Raw genomic sequence first — 19,571 nt, 5'->3', positions numbered from 1 at the left:
CCCCTGCTCATGATTTATTCCTGTATCTCAAAAATAAACAAATATTAAAGAAATAAAAAGAATTATGTAATTTGCCCAACATCACACAGCCACTGAGCATGAGGACCAGATTCAGAACCCAGAGCTATTTTTCTTAACAGTTCAGATTTATCCTGGGCTTCTCGTCACCCACATTGTATCCTCTCTCCTTTGCTAGACATCAAGATGCATAATTCTGGCCTCCAGGAGGGTTAGAGCAGGATCAACTGGGAGAACAGTACAAGTGATTTCTGATTCCAAATTCCTACATCTGATATGGGTCACTCCATTGTGGGTTGAACAGCCTCCTCCTGGAAAGAGGTATTTCCCACTGCAAACTCTTATACTCGCTTGATAATTCAAGTTAATTTTATATTAAGGTCAGGTGAATTTGAGTTGTGTTAGCCAATTTTTTTCCCGGTTTGATCATATCAGCACAGATCAGCAAAGCTGGAAGACAAGAACTTGGCACTCTCAATACCTTTTGTGGTCAGTCTTGTCCTTTCAACTTCTACATAAGTCTGCAAAGGAAATCCTGTACATTCTTAGGAACAGAGTTGATTTTGCAAGGAGGCCCACTGAGAGTTGAGGCTAGTAGACCAAAATGACCTCCCCTGCTGTACTGCCAGTGCATCTAGAAGTTTAGTATTTGAAATTTCTCCCTTGTGGGGACTATCCCAACTTCCTAGAGCCCTTTTGTTAAAAGGAACATAAACCCAGGAGAACTACACATTAAAGTGTTAGCCACCCATAACTCCTTGGCATCAGACATCTGGCTGCCATCTTTGGGCATGACACCTAAAGTTTAACAATGGATGGAGGTCAGCGAGAAAACTATGAAAAATTATGTCCAGAGCTTGGTAAGCCAGCCTCATGGAAACCCAATAGTGAAGCCACCTGAAGTTCCTGGAAAGAGAAAAAATTCATTGAGAACAAAGCAAAGTTCTCTAAGTTTAGAATTTTGCCTTTGCCCATCTTGCTCAAAACAAGTGATTTCTAAATTAAGTGTGTAATTTCTAAATTGGATGCAAGATCCAACACAACTACAACATGTTGCTCAATGTGGATCAATAACATCAAAATCACCCAGGGTTCTTATTAAATCAGATTTCTGGCTTTCATCCCGGCCCACTCTTATGGCAGAAACTCAGGGGTTGGAGGCAGGGAATATGCATTTTTAGCACATGCCCCCAAGAGATTCTGGTAAAAATTCTCTTCCTAGCACAGGATTCTCTAAGTGTCACTTCTGGACAGAATCTCAGTTTTCCCATGTGCATAAAATGCAGCACGAGTTTGGGTGAAAGCTCTCGATAAATTTAACAAGCAGCAAATCTTTGGTGAGCGTTTTTGGATGATTTGACACCACTTAATCCATGGTGGTGGCATATCATGTTTCATTAGCAAGGATGAGTGGCTGACATAATGGGATATGAGGTTCTGTATTAATAAATACACCACCGCCTCCCCGAGCCCACAAGGAGCATGTGCAGCTTGAGCAAACCTTTGTTACCATGTTACCATGTAGAGATCTCAGTGATACTAGGCACAGTTTCCAGCAGTGAAATAATGTATTGTTTGTCAAAATTCTAGAAAACATATAACCTTCTCAGAAGAAATGGCAGATCACTGGTCAGGATATAGAATTCTACATGGTGATTCTGCATTTAATGAGCCTCCAGAGAGTTTTGATGTTAGGTTCCCTATGTGCTGGAAGAGACAAATCATATTTTTAAAATTTTATTAAAAATTATAAATTTATTAAAAGCTATATGAATACTGTAAAATATGCTGCTGATTTACTCTTCTTTCATAAATGTATCAATGTAAATATGCATATGTAAATACAGGAATATTTATGCATGTAAATGTATGTAAATATCGGGAAAATCAAAAGCTGTGAAAATTTGTAAGAAAGAAGAAAGTGATAGTTTAAAGGAAGATTTGGGGGAAATTGTATTGTGTTAGAGAATAAAATCATTTTTTTTCATGTATGTAATAGTCAATCTCATGATAGAAAATATTCACTTCTAAGAGTTTTTCCGTAAGTCTGAAAACATGTTTTCAGAAATTTATCAAACAGTCCCTTAGGAATCACCATATTCATCATTTCTCTCTTCCCTGTGCCTTTTCACTTTAGGAGAATTGAAGTCACCTTGCATCCCAGGCAACTCAAACTATTATAACAAGATACCAGAGACTTGGTGGCTTAACCAACACACATTTATTTCTCATGGTGTAGGAGACTGGAAGCCCAAGGTCAGGTTTCCAGTAAGGTCGATCTTCACTGAGGCCTCTTTTCCTGGCTTGTGGATGTCACCTCACTGTCCTCCCTGGGCCCTGCTCCTGGACAGAGAACTCTGTCCTCTTCTTACGAGGACACTAATCCCTTCGTGGGGGGTGTCTCATCCTCATGACCTCATTTAAATTTAATTTTCTCCCGAATGACTCGCGTCTATATACCATCGCAGTGGGGAGTAGGGCTTCAACATAGTGATTTGGGAGGAAGACGCTAACAGTAGATAGCATCTGGTTGAGGGTCACACAGTGTCGGTGTGTGTGCGTATGCAGTCAGTTGGTCCCCAACTAAAACCACAGTGAGAAATGCTTGAAAGAGGCATAAAGGGTTTTGTTTTATGATGATTTTGATAAAAGCATTATATGAGTGCTACAGACTGAATGTTTGTGTCTCTGAAAAATTCATGTTGAAGCCCTAACCCCCCTCCCCCCTCCCTCCCCCCTCCCCCCTCCCTCCTCCCCTCCCCCCCTGCACTGTGCTGGTATTAGGAGGCGGGGCCTTTGGGAGATAATTAAGTTTATCAGGAAGGTAGAGCTCCCATGATGGGATTAACTTCACGATGCCCTTATAAGAAGGTGAAGAGGCCAGAGTCCTCTCTCTCTCCACCACATAAGGATACAGCAAGAAGGTGGCCATCTGCCAAATAGGAAGAGGGTTCTCACCAGTTGCTGAATCAGCTGACACCTTGATCTTGGTCTTCCAGCCTCTAGAACGGTGAGAAATGTTTGCTGTTTAAGCCACCCAGCCTATGGTAGTCTGTTACAGCGGCCCAAGCTAAGACCACAAGCCCTTCCAAATTTTCCAGGGCCCCATGGGAGGAGCTGGAGCTGGAAAAGGAGTAAGAGTCCCCGCTTCTGTGGCTACATGAAACACCATGAAGTGACCCTGTGGGCTTAGGACTCAGTGCAGGGGGCAAAGGAGCACCGCATAAGATTAAGTTGAGAAACTAAAACGCAAAACAACCATAGCCGAAATTGTCTACATTCTTGGTCCAGTAAGTAATAAAGTGATGGGAAAGGAAAGAATTGGGACGCCAGACGTGCTGCAGCTGTCCCCTGCAGCTACTCCGCCCCTCCCCCACGGAATGGAATGGCTCCCTCTGTTTTCCTTTCATTATCCATTGTTATGTTTGGGGTTTTGTTTTTTTGTTTTTTTTAATGAAAGGAGAAAGAAAATATTTTCCCCCTTAACATGTGATACGATGGTTTTATTTTTTTTTCTCAATGAATTGAGAAATATTTGCTTCCCATAAAAGATGTAGGTAAACCCTTGAAACAGTGAAAAAACATATGAGGACAGAATATTTATCAGTGGAGGACCGTCTTCCTCTAAACACAAGACAAATCTGCAGAAATATATTGGCTTCAAATCTTCTAGCGGATGTACCCTGCATCATCAGCAATAGCAATGTGTTTTGCCATAAATTCATCCATGACTCTCATCCTAAAGGTCCGAGACCTCATGTTGGGCTACACCAAGGTCTTTCTGGTGCTTCTGGGAACTAAATCCCCTTGGGGAGATCCAAGTAAAACCTCAAGTAGGACTACACAGCGGTCAGAATGCACTGTATTTCTTCCTCACGAGTTCCTTTATGTGGTCTCCTCAACTTGGTCGATAGAAAAGTCAGAATCTAGAAAAATAATTGCAATCCAGGGCATTAGCATTCCTTTGATCTCATTATGTTCTCTGGAATAATAATGCTGGTGAGTAGTAGCAGAGTGATTGTAGGTCTATTTATTGGGCAGTGACTACTTGTCAGGTGCTTTACCTCCTTTCTTCCTCACAACACTGCAAAACTCATTCTCCCCCTTTCACAGATGAGGACATTGAGCCTGCCATGTGGAGTCAGGATTCGCTCCTTGTCTCCAAGGGTCTGGAGGCCAGGCTCCACCCTGCTGAGCCACACCTTTTGGAGAGTTTTACAGACTCCGAGTGGCTTTGCATAAGCATGCATTTTGTAGACAGTCTTTCTTATGTTTCTCACAGACAAAAATTAACTCACATATCAGAAATGGAAGCTATTTTTTCCAGGATATTTTCATTTCATTTAATCAGCAAGATGATGCCAAGGGTGATAGCAACTTGCTAAGAGAGGAAATGAGAGGGAAGTGTCTATTGTGATGTATTAAAATAAGCTTGATATTTTGTCAAAGCAGAAGAAATAGCTGAGGAGGTAACCTGAAAACTGCCTTTTGTCAGTTTTTATTTTATAATCATTGTGAGTATCAACATATTTTCCTTTTGACAGTCAATTTAATCTTTTAATATAAAATATCCTACTAGGGTTTTTTTTTTTTTTTCCTTGCTCCTTACTTTTAATCTAAAATATTATTATGGGGACACTGGGGTGGCTCAGTAGTTAAGTACCTGACTTCTGCTCCAGTCAAGATCTCACAATTCATGGGCTCAAGCCCCGCGTCAGGCTCTGTGCTGACAGCTCAGAGCCTGGAGCATGCTTCAGATACTGTGTCTCCCACTCTCTCTGCCCCTCCCCTGATCATGCTCTGTCTCCTTTCTCTCTCTCTCCCTCTCTCTCACTCTCTCAAAGATACATAAACATTAAAAAAATTTTTTAATGTTATTATTATGAATATATTTTTCAACAAACTTTAAGTGCTGTATTTAAAACAAATAAGATATATATTTAAAACACAGAAGAAATTTTTGCTTTCTAAAAGAGCAGAAACTTGAGCAGAAGTTAGAAACCTCCATTCTCTATAATCATATAAATTTGGTTTCAACAAAGAAAATTGAATTTATACTAGTGAATATGTCAGAATGACTGAAATGGTGCCCATATGTGAGCACAAAGCCATTTAGGGAGGTAACAATGTTGGCTGGACACTTTGCATTGTATTAATTAACGAAGAGAATATGCAGTGGCTGTTACTGGGCACCTGAGTTCATTCCCCCAGGAAGGAAGAGAGAGACCCACGAGCAAAGTAATAGGGTGACACGCAATCAAGGCTATGAGGATTGAGGAATGACACAATGTCACTTCCCTCCCAAACAGGCCCTACCAGCCAGCAGGGACAGTGGGTAAGGCAGCAGTTCACACCTGCACACATCAGTAGTTGTGGACTTGAGCTTCCTCATCTCTAACACCACAGGGCTTGGCCAGCCACGTCCAAAGACCTTTCCAGATCGGTCTCGGTCTGTGATTTTCAAATAAAACTTTATTCCATTGGGGAAGATTAACACTCAGAAGGGAGGACTGTCAGCAACCAGGGGTGGCTCTTCACCTGTCCTAAGCCATGTTGATGTGTCGCTGGGGTACCCCACATAGCCTTTACCCTGCTAGCTCAAGAAGGAATATACACCAGGGACACCTGGGTGGCTCAGTCGGTTAAGTGTCCAACCTCGACTCAGGTCATGATCTCACAGTTCGTGGGTTCGAGCCCTGCATCGGGCTCTGTGCTGACAGCTTGGAGCCTGGAGCCTGCCTCAGACTCTGTGTCTCCTTCTCTTTCTGCCCCTACCCTGCTCTCTCTCTCTCTCTCTCAAGAATAAAATAAACATTAGAATTTTTTTTAAAAAAAGAAGGAATATGCACTAGCAATATTATACAATCAAGATGGATATGAGAGTTGTCACAGATTTATAGATCGCTTTAACCACTTTGGGAAAACAACTTTCTTTGCTCAGTATTCGGTCTGTCATATCAAACCAACCAGAATTATCTTGTTGGTTGTCTTTTTTTATGATTCAGGCAAAATTAATATATCATGTTACATTAATTTTAGGTGTATGATATAATGTTTCAGCAATACTATGTGTTTTCTCAGTGCTCATCAAGATAAGTGTACTCTCTGTGCACTTGATCCCCTGTATTTATTTGACCCGTTCCCCTACCCACCTTCCCCCTGGCAAGCCACCAGGCAGCCACCAGTTTGTTCTTGTGTTTAAAAGTCTGTTTTTCCATTTGTCCCTTTTTTAAATTTGTTTGTTCATTTTGTTTCTTAAACCCAACACAGGAGTGAAATTGTATGGTATGCGTCTTTCTCTGATTGACCTATTTCACTTGGCATTATACCCTCTAGACCAATCTGTGTAGTTGCAGAACTTAACCATTGTTTTACCAAATAAGTAAGGAGTTTTAAACTCCAGTTTATGTGCAAAAAAGTTGTTCCAAATGTTTTTCTCCTCTTATTTCATGTAACTAACCTAGTGTCATGGATAAGAAAGAACGCTGCTAGTTAAAGCAATAGAATTGCTAAGCGCTGGATGGTAATTAGTACCTATCTGACAAGAGGAGTATCTTGTGTTCACTAGTATATGACTTCCCTCCTATCACGTGTTGAGGAATCTGATTCCAAAGCCCTAAATACAACACTCATTATTTATACTTGCCCCTCAACATTTAGTGAACATATATTATTTGCCATATACCATGCTAAAAGCCGAAGGGTAGAGACAGAAGGATGAGCAAGACATATTCTGGTCCCCCATTGACTTACAGGGACTGAGGGGAAATGTCACCTGCACCAGAAGGACCAGGAGCCCACATGAGGAATAATGAGATTTGAATTAGGTAGTGTTAGTGGACATGGAGAAGAGGTGAAACATTTGAAAGATATTTAGAAGGTACAATCAAGAGAACTTAGTATCAGTTAGCATGAGGAATAAGGGAAGAGCTCAGGAAGATGCAAAGGGGTTTCTTTTTCTTTTAATTTTTCTTTAATGTTTATTTTTATTTTTGAAAGAGAGAGAGAGAGAAAGCGTGAGCAGGGGAGAAGTGGAGAGAGAGGGAGACACAGAATCTGAAGCAGGCTCCGGGCTCTGAGCTGTGAGCATAGAGCCCAATGAGGGGCTCAAACTCACAAACCATGAGATCATGACCTGAACCAAAGTCGGATACTTAGACTGAGTATCTGAGCCACCCAGGCACCCCATGGGATTTCTTGACCATGAGAGACAAGACAGAGTCCTTGGATTTAATGTGTGAGTCCTACTTTTATCATTTAGGGTTTCATAGCCCGTCATTAATAAAAAGCCATTTTAAGAACCTAATAGAAGGCATCGAAAGGACTTCTTCCTGGGGTTCAACTCGATGAGGTACTGAAGCTTGCCACTGGACACTCCATGGCTTTAGTTGGTTACATACCAGATCCAAATGATGCCTTGCTTTGAGTTCATAATAAACCTAGTGCTGAAGAGCACAGGCTATAAGAACAGTTTCAATCTAGGCCATATTTAACAACTTATCTCTTCGTTTCTTCTACTGACACTCTTATGGCAAAGGCTGCCAATGAGCAACCTGTACATAGCCAAGCCCAATGGAGTCTTTTCAATCCACATTTTCCTTGACCTCTTCACAACCTTTGAAACTATTGACCACTTTCTCCATGAAATCCTCTCCCCTCTGACTTCCATGGACAATTTGCTTTGGTTTTCTTCCTTTCTCCTTGGTTTTTCCTTTCCAATCTATCTGATGGCTCCATTGCTCTGCTGAATCCTTAAAGGCTGGTGGCTTCAGTTATCACCTTTGGGCTGATACCTCACACATCCATGTCTATAGCCCAGTTCCTTCTCCTCCTCTAATGAGTTCCACATCTGACTATTTTCTGGACACTCTCCTGGGGGTCTCACAGACACATCAAACTCAAGATGTTTATAATGGCGCTGATCATTTCCTTGTCCCCAACACCTGCTCTTCTTCCTGTAAATCCAGCTCAGTTGCCAGCAGTCCTGGTGACACTCAGGACAAGCCTGAGACTCGGAATCATCCTTGACTCCTCCCACCTGAGCTGATCACCATATCCTGGCAGCTACACCCCTTATTCACTGTGTCCCCCTTTCTCTGTACTGATCAAGTGGCCCTGGTCCAGCCCTCCATCTTCTCTCACTCAGACATCTTTGCTTCCAATCTTGTCTTTCTTGAGAAGTATCCTCCACACAGGCTCTAGACTGAACCTTCTGAAGTTCCAATGTGCTCTTGTTACTTTCCCGCTTTACATCCTTCCGTGACTCCCCTTCACACTCAAGATACAGCCACGCTCCTCTATGTGACATTCATGTGTGTGTAGCTCCTTTCCAAGAATATGTGTTCCTTGAGAATGGAGACTGACTAAAGTGAGATAAATGGTGGGACTGGGAGACTCAGAAGACAGGAGAGTAGCAGGTTGCAATACTAGATGCCACGTTTACGTATTCCTAGCCAGAGCTAAAATCTTACCTCACTCTATGTCAGGAATATTTCAAATTTAAAAGCAATTCACACAACATGCAGGAATTTACTGTGGTCATGGACTCCAAAACAGAGCTCCAGGAAGGAATACAGAGGAAAAGTAGATATGAACTTCCATACCAAGGAAAAGTGCCTTATTGAAGAATTGCTTTCAGCATTATTTATGGTATGTGGAGATCCTGAGAAGTCATGGTACTTTTGAAGTCAGACAGTTTGAGGTATAATTGTTTCCTCTGTCACCTACCATCTGAGTAGCCTTGAGCAAATCAATATTGAACCTCTTTGAGCCCTAGAGATAACACCTACCCCACATGTTGCAAAGTGAAATGGTATAATTACTACAAAGACCCTTACACGGACTTGGCCCTTGATAGTTGCTCAAGAAATGTTTGCTTTCTTCCTCTTAGTTCTAATCAAATTTAAATTCTTGGCTCTCATTCAAAGATTTTAGAAAGAACCCTTTAACCTTCTGTTAATTTTCAAAATGCCCCAAGCCAATCCAAACCAGACAAAACAAATAACAAATGACCAAAAAAGATATTCAACAGAGAGATTCCTCACTTCCTTAGACAGTCCCTGCCCACAAAAGTAATGGTTCTTCTGAACTGTTTTATGCTTATGCCAGATATTTTATTACACATATATTTCTTTTTTATATCTTTCTGCCATCCCCCTTCACCAATATCACCAATATTGTTCTCTCTGGTGATTCCTTTTAAATCCTTAAGTGGTACCATGGTGCTGTTACTTGAGTCATCCTTCATTGGGTTCCTGTGACATAAAAAAGGCTAAATTAAATGTCAGAAGTGACACTCTATTTTCTTTGATAAATTGTAGAAATAAACACTACTTTATTTTTTTTTTCTTCTAGGGTCAAAAGAATGGACAATAAATTTGAAGCAGTGTTCCTCTTAAATTTGTTATACTTGTGACCATTATTTTGAAATACAAAATAATTTTCATCTTCAAACAGTTTTTTCTGTGTTCTTATAAAATAAAAGTTGAGATAATTGTACATTTTATGCCTTTCAGATTATTAACCTTGTTTTTTTCTGATTACATATTATGATTTTTAAAATGGAAATTTTATCATCATTGTCATAAAAATTTTTTAATCTGAAATACAAATTTGCAGTGAATGAATGTTTTCTTTAAATGCCTTTTGCCCGTGTTTAGTGTTTCATTAAACTATAATTCTATATTACCTAAATTAAGCAACCATTTTGCCCAGCATTTCTTCATTGCCATTACCAAAGCAACTGTAGATCTGCAAACACAATTAAAACATAGAATAGTAGCCATAATGAGAAGGGTCTCCTGCAAGGGGAGAATGAGCCTCCCTCCTCGCTTCTCTATAAGTTGTCTATGGCACTCATGACAGTTTAATAGTCAGAAGGGACCATAGCTGGGGCGCCTTGGTGGCTCAATCTATTAAGCATCAACTCTTGATTTTGGGTCAGGTCATGATCTCACGGCTCATGAGTTCAAGCCCCACATCGGGCTCTGTGCTGACAGTGTGGAGCCTGTTTGGGATTTCCCCTCTCTCCCTCTCTGGCCCTCCCCCACTTGTACTCTCTGTCTCTCAAAATAAATTAATTAATTTAAAAAAATAAAATAAAATAAGAAGGGACCATAGCTGTCCTTTTGGCCAACTTTTCACAAATGTCCCAAGGTCTAAATGCCCCTGACAGCTCAACCATTCCCAAGAGGCAACCCCATTCAGCAGTTGAGTGGCTCTCAATTGAGAAGACACAGCTTATTTGGGTGGCTGTAAGAGGTCTTGGGGCACCTGGCTGACTCAGTCAGTAGAGCATGCAACTCTGGATCCTGGGGTTGTGAGTTCGAGCCCCACACTGGGTATAGAGATTAGTCAACAATAAAATCATTTTTTAAAAAATGTAAGAGGTCTCTTTTAATCTGGCCAAAGATTTGCTTCTTATATTCTCTATGTCATATATTCTTACATGTCTCTATGTCTCTATGCCCACAGGTCTTAATAATATAGCACAGTGGTTCTCAAATGTGATTCCTATGCCAGCAACAGCATCATCACTGGGAACTTGTATGAACTGAAAATTTGGGAGCTGGGTCCCAACAGTCTGTGTTGGGAAACCCTCCTCCAGGTGATTCTGATGCATGCTGAAGTTTGAGAAGCACCCGTGGAGTGTAATGGAAAGCAGGCAGGACTTCAGAATGAAAAACACCAGGATTCAGATCCTAGACCTCTGGTCAGTTTAGGTAGGTAATGGCCTCGGTTCCTCCCTGGTCAGATGGAACTGATGAGGAGAGCTGATTCCTAGGCTTGTTGAGAGAATTCAGTGACACTATCTAGGTAAACCACATAGCAGAAAATCAAACACAAGGACAAAAACAGTGTCTAGTGTTGTTGATTCATTCGACACATTTATTAGATGCCTTTGAATATCAGTGTCTACGGAGTCCATTCATTTGAGAATGCACAAGTACAGAATGAAAATTTTAGACATAACATTAAAAATTTTTTTAATGTTTATTTATTTTTGAGAGAGAACCAGAGCGTGAGTGGGAGAGGGGCAGAAAGAGAGGGAGACACAGAATCCAGAGCAGGCTCCAGGCTCTGAGCTGTCAGCACAGAGTCTGATGTGGGGCTCGAACCCGCCGACCACAAGATCATGACCTTACCTGAATAGACATAACATTTTAGACATATCATGGAAAAATATGATATTTAGAGAAGCTAAACAATATGTTCCAGAAGACACAACTGAATTGCTGGTGTCTGAAAGTCCTCTAGGTACCACTCAGACCTCAGCTCTGCAATCAACATATGTTCCTCTGTCACCTAAGAAGCTGTAAGATGTCTAGCTCTGGACCTGGGACTTATCAGTATAGAGCCTGAATTAATTTTAATATTATTTGAACATTTTGAGCCAGGACTGAGTGCCCTGGCTATTTATTTATTTACTTCCATTCTACACTCTTATTTGCATCCGTCTCTATTTTGAAAGGGTTTAAGGTGACTTTTGGGCATTTTATCAAGAATTAAAGTTTCAGCTGCTATGGCACCAACTGTGGGGCCAGTGAGGTCCAGTGGAACTTTGGTGCTCAGCAAAATCAGCACAGTTCTGAAGATCCCAAACTGATACACAAGTGAAAGAGTCTAATACCAAGTGCTTTAGGCTGACTGGAATCCCATGTAGAACGTGTTAAAAATTATATTCAGTTTTCAAGAAATATGTAGGGGGTATTTCTTGCCCTTGCTTTCACAAAGAAATGAGCAGACATTTTACTATGCCCTTGCCTGGGAGAACTAAATTTTTGGTTCATGCTCACCATCACATGCCAAAAAAAGTCTGCTTTACAGGCCTTCCGGAAGGAATAAGGCACCTTTACTTTAAAACAGTCTGTTTCCAGTTTTGTGTGGCTGATAATATTACTGGACTAGTGACAGAGGCCAAGGCAAGAAAATAGGCTGGGTTACTTATAACTCTTTGAATGTGGACACATCAGCTTGTGGGAAGGAAACTATTTAAAATGGGGCTTAGGGAAAGGGGGAAAAAATCCCCTTTCCCCATATGAGATTCTTCCACAGTGTTGTCATGCAATCTTGAAAACCTCCATAGAACAGTGGATCACTCTCATTGGATATATGCAAATTATCTGAGACCCAGTGGTTTCCTGCCAGGCAAAAACTTATAATAACAGAGCAAGAATGCAATCTGAGCCCTTGCTCTCTGCAATCCCTGAAAGAACAGAGTCGTTCTTGACAGGGCAATTTCAGCCCTTGACATTCCAGGAAATAGCTTAATAATGTCATTTAGGCTGGGGTTGTAACCAATCCTAAGACATAGAGACACAAATGCCATATGTAAGATTTAAAATATCGGTTCAGGCACCATTATTCATTTTCACAGAGAGTTTAACAACAAAACACCGCCACAACAAAAACTAAGCCATGCATCCTAATTAAATTTAGCATTGTCCCCACTAATTAAACCCAATATGAGGAAACGGAAGGGTTCCTGTCCAGAAATTTCAGACACATCCTGAAGACTATTTCTTTTCCGTTGACTTTCCTAGGTACTAGGACCATGTCATGTCCAGGATGTGGTCACCAAACAAAACTGTTTTTGATCATTAATGTATGTGCAGAAGTGAACCCCATCTTGGGGCCTCACAGGCCTTTATGAGACACGCTAGCCTTTACATTTCAATGTGTTTCATTTTCTCTGGGTGCTGTACAGCTGAAAAAGGTTACAAGACTCAGGTTAAAAGTCAGGAAGTAGATCAGGGCCCCATACTATGACATCACTTTCTTGCAATGCAATGATGCAATGACATTTCCTGCAGGAAAATGATTAGAGTTGACGGGCAGCCTCAGTTCCCTGCAGTGGAAGGTGTCAGGCCTCCCTCACTCCAGCTCCTGCCTCCCTCCCTCCTGTCCCTTGTCTGGGGCTTCTCAGAGGCCAGAGAGAGAGAGAGAGAGAGAGACCCAAGCCACTTCCATTTTGTGAAAATCCTGATATATTTAAAATGAAGGTGTGTTAGAATTTAGCTACACAACTTGTGGAATATATTAATTGTGAAAGCAATTGACACTTTTAAACAAAATATATATACTTTTGCCATTTACAAAACAGTTTCTAGATCTATTATTAATGGTGACATAGGGGCACCTGGGTGGCTCAGTTAGTTGAGTGTCTGACTTCTGATCTCAGTCAGGTCATGATCTCAGGGTCATGGAATTGAGGCCCACATCAGGCTCTGCACTGAGCGTGGAACCTGCTTGAGATTCTCTCTCTTTCTTTCTCTCTCTCTCCCCTCTGTCCCTCTGTCCCTCTCCCTCTCTCTCTCTCTCTCTCAAATTAAAAATTAAAAAAAAATTTTTTTAAGTGACATATAGGCAGAGCCACAAGGAATGCTTGTACATGCTGGCCAAAGGGAAGAGCAGGGATTAAAATTGACTCACTCTCTGATCGTCAACCCATGCTTGCTGGAGCGGTATGAGATCTGCCTTTTTCTGATTCACACAAATGTCTCCCCACTTGCAATAGGAGGTCTTGTAACAGACACAGGTTTAAGTTGAATGACGAGTCATTCTTCTGCCTTCAGTCCCCGGTGTCTCTATACCTGCAGGTGTAACATCTTTCAGGGGCATCTCCAGAAGTGCACATTTTAGGACCTGCCTGATTATGAATGCTAAGCCAGTGAGTCTCCTGCCAGTATCACCCCAGCATGTAGAGAGCCTTTTGGGGGGACTTATAAACCAGTGTTGCCGTGAGCCCCCACAGGCTGTGTGGGGCACATGGCTTGGTGAGTAGAGGCTCTGAGCAAGGCTTCGCCCTGGCTAGGTACTTTTATGTTCAAATTGCAATACTGTAATGGCATTAATGGCCCTCAATATGGTGGACGCTGCTCTCGACTCCATACTCAGACAGAACTGCCCGGGCCCTTAACACCAATTTAGAGACCCGAATCAAGGCAAGAAGAATCTAAGGGCTGGCACCAATACTGGGACTCCACATCAAACTGTCCTTGCTTGTCCATCTGTGGCCTCGTAACTCAGTTCCTGGATTTCTGCCTCTGTGTGAGCTCTAGTGGCTGGGTGCCTGGTGAGTGCTGCCTGGGGCTAAGCATTGATTCCCTTGATTTACCTTACCATGCCTCTTCTGGAGACCCCAGGTGTGCCCCCATAAACAACAGAATGAGGACTCCAGACTTAGAAGCTTCTGTCATTTTTCTTCTGCTTGTCACCCTGCTTTGGGATCCTCTCAGGAGTTAATGGCATCTGCCGAGCAATGACTGCAGCTATGACGAGAGAACAGCTTCCTGGCGCATCTTTTGTCCGTTTCAAAACAAAACTAAGGCTAAGGCACTTTTATGTCAGAAGAGAGTCAGCAGGAGAAGTTTCTACTCCAAAAAAAAAAAAAAAAAAAAGGTTATGACTTCAGAAATGTAAAGTCTTAGGATCCCTGATGGATTTACATGCTGGAAGCAATGTTTCTAGGTAACGCACTGGGTTTGCCAGACAGGTTTAAGCTCTCTGTGGCAGTTGAATGGATACGTGTCAGGGATGCTATGAGGCACAGCTTACACAGAGCTCAAAAACTGGGAGTGCGTCTGTAAATCATGACACAGTAACTGGGTAGAGCTTGCAGTGACAATATGCTAGCTCTGGAAAAATTAGCAAATATCTCAAGGGCTAATGCATTTCTTTAGGATGAGTCAAAACACTAGCAGAGTTGTCACTCCTTTCCTTCACTACCCTCTGGGTGTTCTCTCAAAGGTGTAGGTCTTCATGAGTAACTGTTTCCACAGTCTCTCAAAGTATCTGTGGCTACAACCTGGGAAGCATGACATGCCTAGAAAGGACTATAAAACTTAGATCACAGGCAAGAATGTAAAATGTCCGACATTACTGGGTTTTGATTACTGTGCCAAATTTGCATTCTTACGCTATCTAATCACTCCTGTGAAGGAAATTCATTATTTCCTAGAGTTGAACTTACGAGGAAAAAAAAGAATTTATTTTACATTTGGTATTTTTGTAGAGTCACAAGGTCTGGAGCCTGTATTTTTCACCATTTGAGCAACTCTTCTGCTTGCCCATACGTGTTGAAAGTGTCATTTAACCTGAATACACAGATCAGACTTGCTGAAGACTTTACCCTTTCACCTTGCTGTAGGCAACAAGAAAGATCAAAGCTTCCTGTATGTTTTAGGGATGACCCCTTCTTTGTTCCGACTACTTTTCACATCTCCTGTTTGTGGAAGCTTCTGCCAAGACTGATTATTTCTCCATTCCATAAATCTGCTTATTATAAGCAAGACTGCCATTGCCCATTTGGCCTCTTAGAAGAAGGAATTTACCGATGTGGACAGATACTTTATCATAGCTTTTTAAAATCATAGTATTTAAGGGTACCTGGGTGGCTCAGTTGGTTAAGCCTCTGACTTCGGCTCAGGTCATGATCTCACAATTCGTGAGTTCAAGCCCCGCGATGGGCTCTGTGCTGACAGCTCAGGGCCTGGAGCCTGCTTCGGATTCTGTGCCTCCCTCTCTCTGCCCCTTCCCCACTCATGCTCTGTCTCTCTGTCTCTCTCTTTGTCTCCCAAAAATAAACATTAAAAAAATTAAAATCGAATTTCCTTATAAAAAAAATAAAATCATAGTATTTAAAACACATATTTTAGGAAAAAGAATTGTCAGAATTAGATTTTTTTAAGTATTTATAATCAATATGCTATAATGATAAAGCTGAGATACAACAAGGAAAAAACTCATCTGTTGTCAATTCTGCCATGAAATAACCAAATGACTGACATACTTTATGTATTTTATTTCTACTTTAAATGACCTTAATTTATTTGTTAATTCGTTAGTTCTTTTTGGTTGGAGTAGAATATAAAATGAACCATGATATATTATTTCACTTAGTTCGTTAATTTATTATTGATTAAGAATATGTAAAGTGACTACCAGAGGACAAGGGACAATGACTTGTAGATTGAAATCTTCTAGTTCACAAAACAGAGATGATACAGAAATAAACACCATGAAGGTTACACGGGTTCAATCCTTTCCAGGCTAAGGGCTGAAAAGCAAATCTTTTCACCTTTTTGGTCTTAGTTTTCTCGTCTATAAAACAAAGGAGACAAAATTAATCATATGGTCACTTTAGCTCTAAAATTCTGGGACTAGGGGCACCTGGGTAGCCTAATCAGTTATGTGTCCAACTCTGGATTTTGGCTCAGGTCATGATCTCACAGTTGATGAGATCAAGCCTAGCATTGGGTTCTGCACTGACAGAGAGGGATTCTCCCTCCTTCTCTCTCTGCCCCTCCCCCACTCATGCTCTCTCTCCCTCTTTCAAAAATATATAAACATTTTTTAAAAAACTAAAAGAAATACATGCCAGTGCTAAAAGCAAATTTAAGGGGTCCCTGAGTGGCTCAGTCAGTTTAAGCTTCCAACTTCGGCTCAGGTCATGATCTCACGGTTCATGGGTTCAAGTTCTGCATCAAGTTCTGTGCTGATAGCTCAGAGCCTGGAACCTGCTTCCAATCCTGTGTCTCCCTCTCTGTCCCTCCCCCACTTTCACTCTGTCTCTGTCTCTCTCTCTCTCTCTCTCAAAAATAAATAAACATTAAAAAAAAAAAACTTAAAATGTTCAAACTCTCACAAGCTTTGTTTGTCAAATATCATAAAGAAGGTAAGCTCAAATCTGATTTACGACCACTGATGGGGAGGTGGACGCTATTACAGATATGGTGATCAATGAGAGGAAAAATATGGAGTTTGGCCAGAAGTAGGAGAAAATATCTCAGTGGAATAGACACACTGGGAGGGAGGGAGCCACAGCAGAGAGCTGAACAGCAAGACTGGGCTGAGTGCACTGCAAGTCTCAGATCAATCAATCAACAAGGATTTTATTCTGCTCAGGTTACTTTATTTGTTAAGGGATTCTTAAGGGGGCGCCTGAGATAACATGGCCAAGGATTATAAGCCATACTAAGTATAGAAGACTGTAAAAATATCTTAGCATCTAGCTCTATAAGACTAGTGGAAGAAGGACATCTGTAAGTAAAGAGGGCTTAGAAAATATTTTAAGAATGCTCTGAGGTTCAGCTTCAAACGGAGGGTCCTGGCTAAGGATTGTGAAGAAATAGCAGTTACAGACAGCCAGTGGATGATAACCAAAATGGAGTTGCTCTCTCTCTAAGCAAAGACTGCGGACAACCACTATTTGGGGAGGATATTACCAAACTGTTGCAAGCAGTTACTCTAGCTGCCAACCAAGGAAGCATCTTCACATGTCCTCAAGACATAAATGACACTTTAGTGACGTAGATAGATTGCCCGCACGACTCATTTCTCTCAGAGATAGAAAAATATGTGATGCCCTATAATGCTGTGTTCTCCACCATAATGAGAACTAGGTGAAGCCCACTGCATGGCCCTTTTTGCTCTGTTTGCCAGGAAGCTGGAGACAGAATTTAGACTCAATTTCAGGACCTACATTTAAATATCTAACCCACTGTTTTGAAATTTGTAACTTTTCACCTGATCTTTTGGGCTTCCCAATTTTGCTATCTTTGTATCTTTAATTACATGCTGCCTCATTCTTTCATTAATTTCACAGATTATTTATAAAGCATTTACTATGTGCCAGGCACATCAGGAGGGCAGGCGGAATGTGGCTCTGCCTGCCAGGCAGGAGACTCTGTCTCTGGCTTATGCTCTGTTTAGCTCTTAGGGCTTGGTGTTTATATTGGGGATACAGTTCAAGCATTTTCCAGATGAACAAGGGTTCTGGGACATATAGCTAGTTTTCCTAATAACTCACTCCATTTCATCTCAGTTAGGAGCGGATTTTTCCCCTGAGGGTCTTTGATCCTACAGCTGCAGACATTCTGGCACCAGGGAGCCTTAGAGGTCAAGGTTCCAGGACACACAGAGGTCAATGAAATCAGGGGACATCTTAGACACCGCTGACAACCAACAGGAGTGAGCACTGTGGCTTCCAAGATGGATGGATGATGTCATTTGTGGTATAAATAAGCGTGTGCTTACCACGCTCAGACTGGGATCCAACAGGTGTGTCCCAGAACAGTGCTGTTTGGAAGAGACCCTCTGAGGAGAAAAGAGTCAATAAACTTCGTGCTTCCCTTAATCTAGGAAGTCTCTTTTTTTATGTCAGACTCCCCAAAATTGAGCATCGTGGAGTACTTCAACTTGAATCTCAGTTTCCCCGTCTGTAGAATAAACGAGCTGGATTTACTAGGCTTTTAGCCCCTTCTAGCTCTAATCATCTGTCACTTTATGATCCATTTCTCCTTCCAGCCCTTTGGCTACACTGCTCTGCAAAGATAGTCATCATTATCACTCTCTTCAAAAGCAATAAAACGCAATATGCAAACAAATACAATGATAACACCTGTTTAATGGCAACACTGAAGGGCAAGCTTGAAACGTATTGAAAGATTATTGAGTTATAGCAAAGACTTGCTAGGTATGGTTGCTTTTCAAGATCATTTCCTTCATAGCGTATCCAAGGCAAATGGTTTACACCAAGTCTTAATATACAGGTATATACGCACCCACACTGACATATTAGAACAGTGACGTATATATAATAAATGTGAAAAGAATCTGAGTAACTTGTGAACTTAGGAAATAGGTTACAAACCTTTTTATTAGTTTACAGACATTTTCATTTCATATCAGTGATTTGTATGTAAAACAAACATCTGGGAGTATAACAGACACAAATAAAAGGAACACACAGTTTCTGCCCCAAAGAATTTACGATTCAGCAGAAGTACTTAAAAACGTAACCAGCATTGTGTGGAAAGTGTTTTAATAGGTTCAGTGATATTTGAAATATGGACGTATGAAAGTTACACATTTATTTACAGTGAAATATCAATAGTGAGTACTACCCACTATGCTAAATGCTGATTGAAAATGGTAACTAAGGTCTCTGTGCTTTATACCCCTATCAGTTGGTTAAAAGGATACTTATCGGGCACCTGGGTGGCTCAGTTAGTTAAGCGTCTGACTTTGGCTCAGGTCATCATCTCATGGTTCATGAATTCAAGCCCTGCCTTGGACTCTCTGCTGCCAGCACTGAGCCTGCTTCGCATGCTCTGATCCCCCTTTCTCTCTGCCCCTCCCCCACTCACACACTCTTTCTCTCACAAAAAGTAAAATTTTTTATTTCTTTTTATTGTTTTTTAATTTTTTTAATGTTTATTTATTTTTGAAAGAGAGAGAGACACAGAGTGGGAGCAGGGAAAGAGCAGAGAGAGAGGGAGACACAGGACCCGCAGCAGCCTCCAGACTCTGAGCTGTCAGCATAGAGCCCAATGTGGGGCTCGAACCCACTAGCTGTGAGATCATGACCTGAGTCGAAGTCAGACGCCCAACCAACTGAGCCACCCAGGTGCCCCAAAGTAAATTTTTTTTAAAAAAAGGATTCTTATTCACCCATCCATCCATCCATCCATTCATTCTGCAAACAATTATTAAATGCTTACTATGGCAAAAACACTGTAATAGGCACTTTGGAGGACAGAAGCATGATTTCT

The 19,571-nt window shown here is 41.3% G+C and overlaps 1 protein-coding gene across 3 annotated transcripts in view; it reads left to right on the top strand.

The window, feature by feature from the left end:
• Positions 1–10,928, top strand: part of TMEM212 (transmembrane protein 212) — a 53,016-nt gene extending 42,088 nt beyond the window's left edge. For 2 of the 3 annotated variants that reach the window (XR_008422510.1, XM_019463177.2), the window contains one exon: positions 9,373–9,516. Coding sequence is in view for 2 of the 3 variants with exons in the window: in XM_019463177.2 (XP_019318722.1) it covers positions 9,373–9,393 (21 nt within the window). In the remaining variant the exon portion in view is untranslated. Of the gene's footprint in view, positions 1–9,372; positions 9,517–10,491 lie in introns of those variants that run through there. The other variant, XM_019463178.2, reaches the window with a different exon arrangement.
• Positions 10,929–19,571: the final 8,643 nt, after the last annotated feature.

The sequence above is a fragment of the Panthera pardus genome, unplaced genomic scaffold (assembly GCF_024362965.1).
Source record: "Panthera pardus isolate Hobbes unplaced genomic scaffold, ASM2436296v1 HiC_scaffold_16, whole genome shotgun sequence".
Classification (NCBI taxonomy): domain Eukaryota; kingdom Metazoa; phylum Chordata; class Mammalia; order Carnivora; family Felidae; genus Panthera; species Panthera pardus.
The sequence above is the reverse complement of the archived record's forward strand: the minus strand, read 5'-3'. Positions and strand labels throughout refer to the sequence as shown.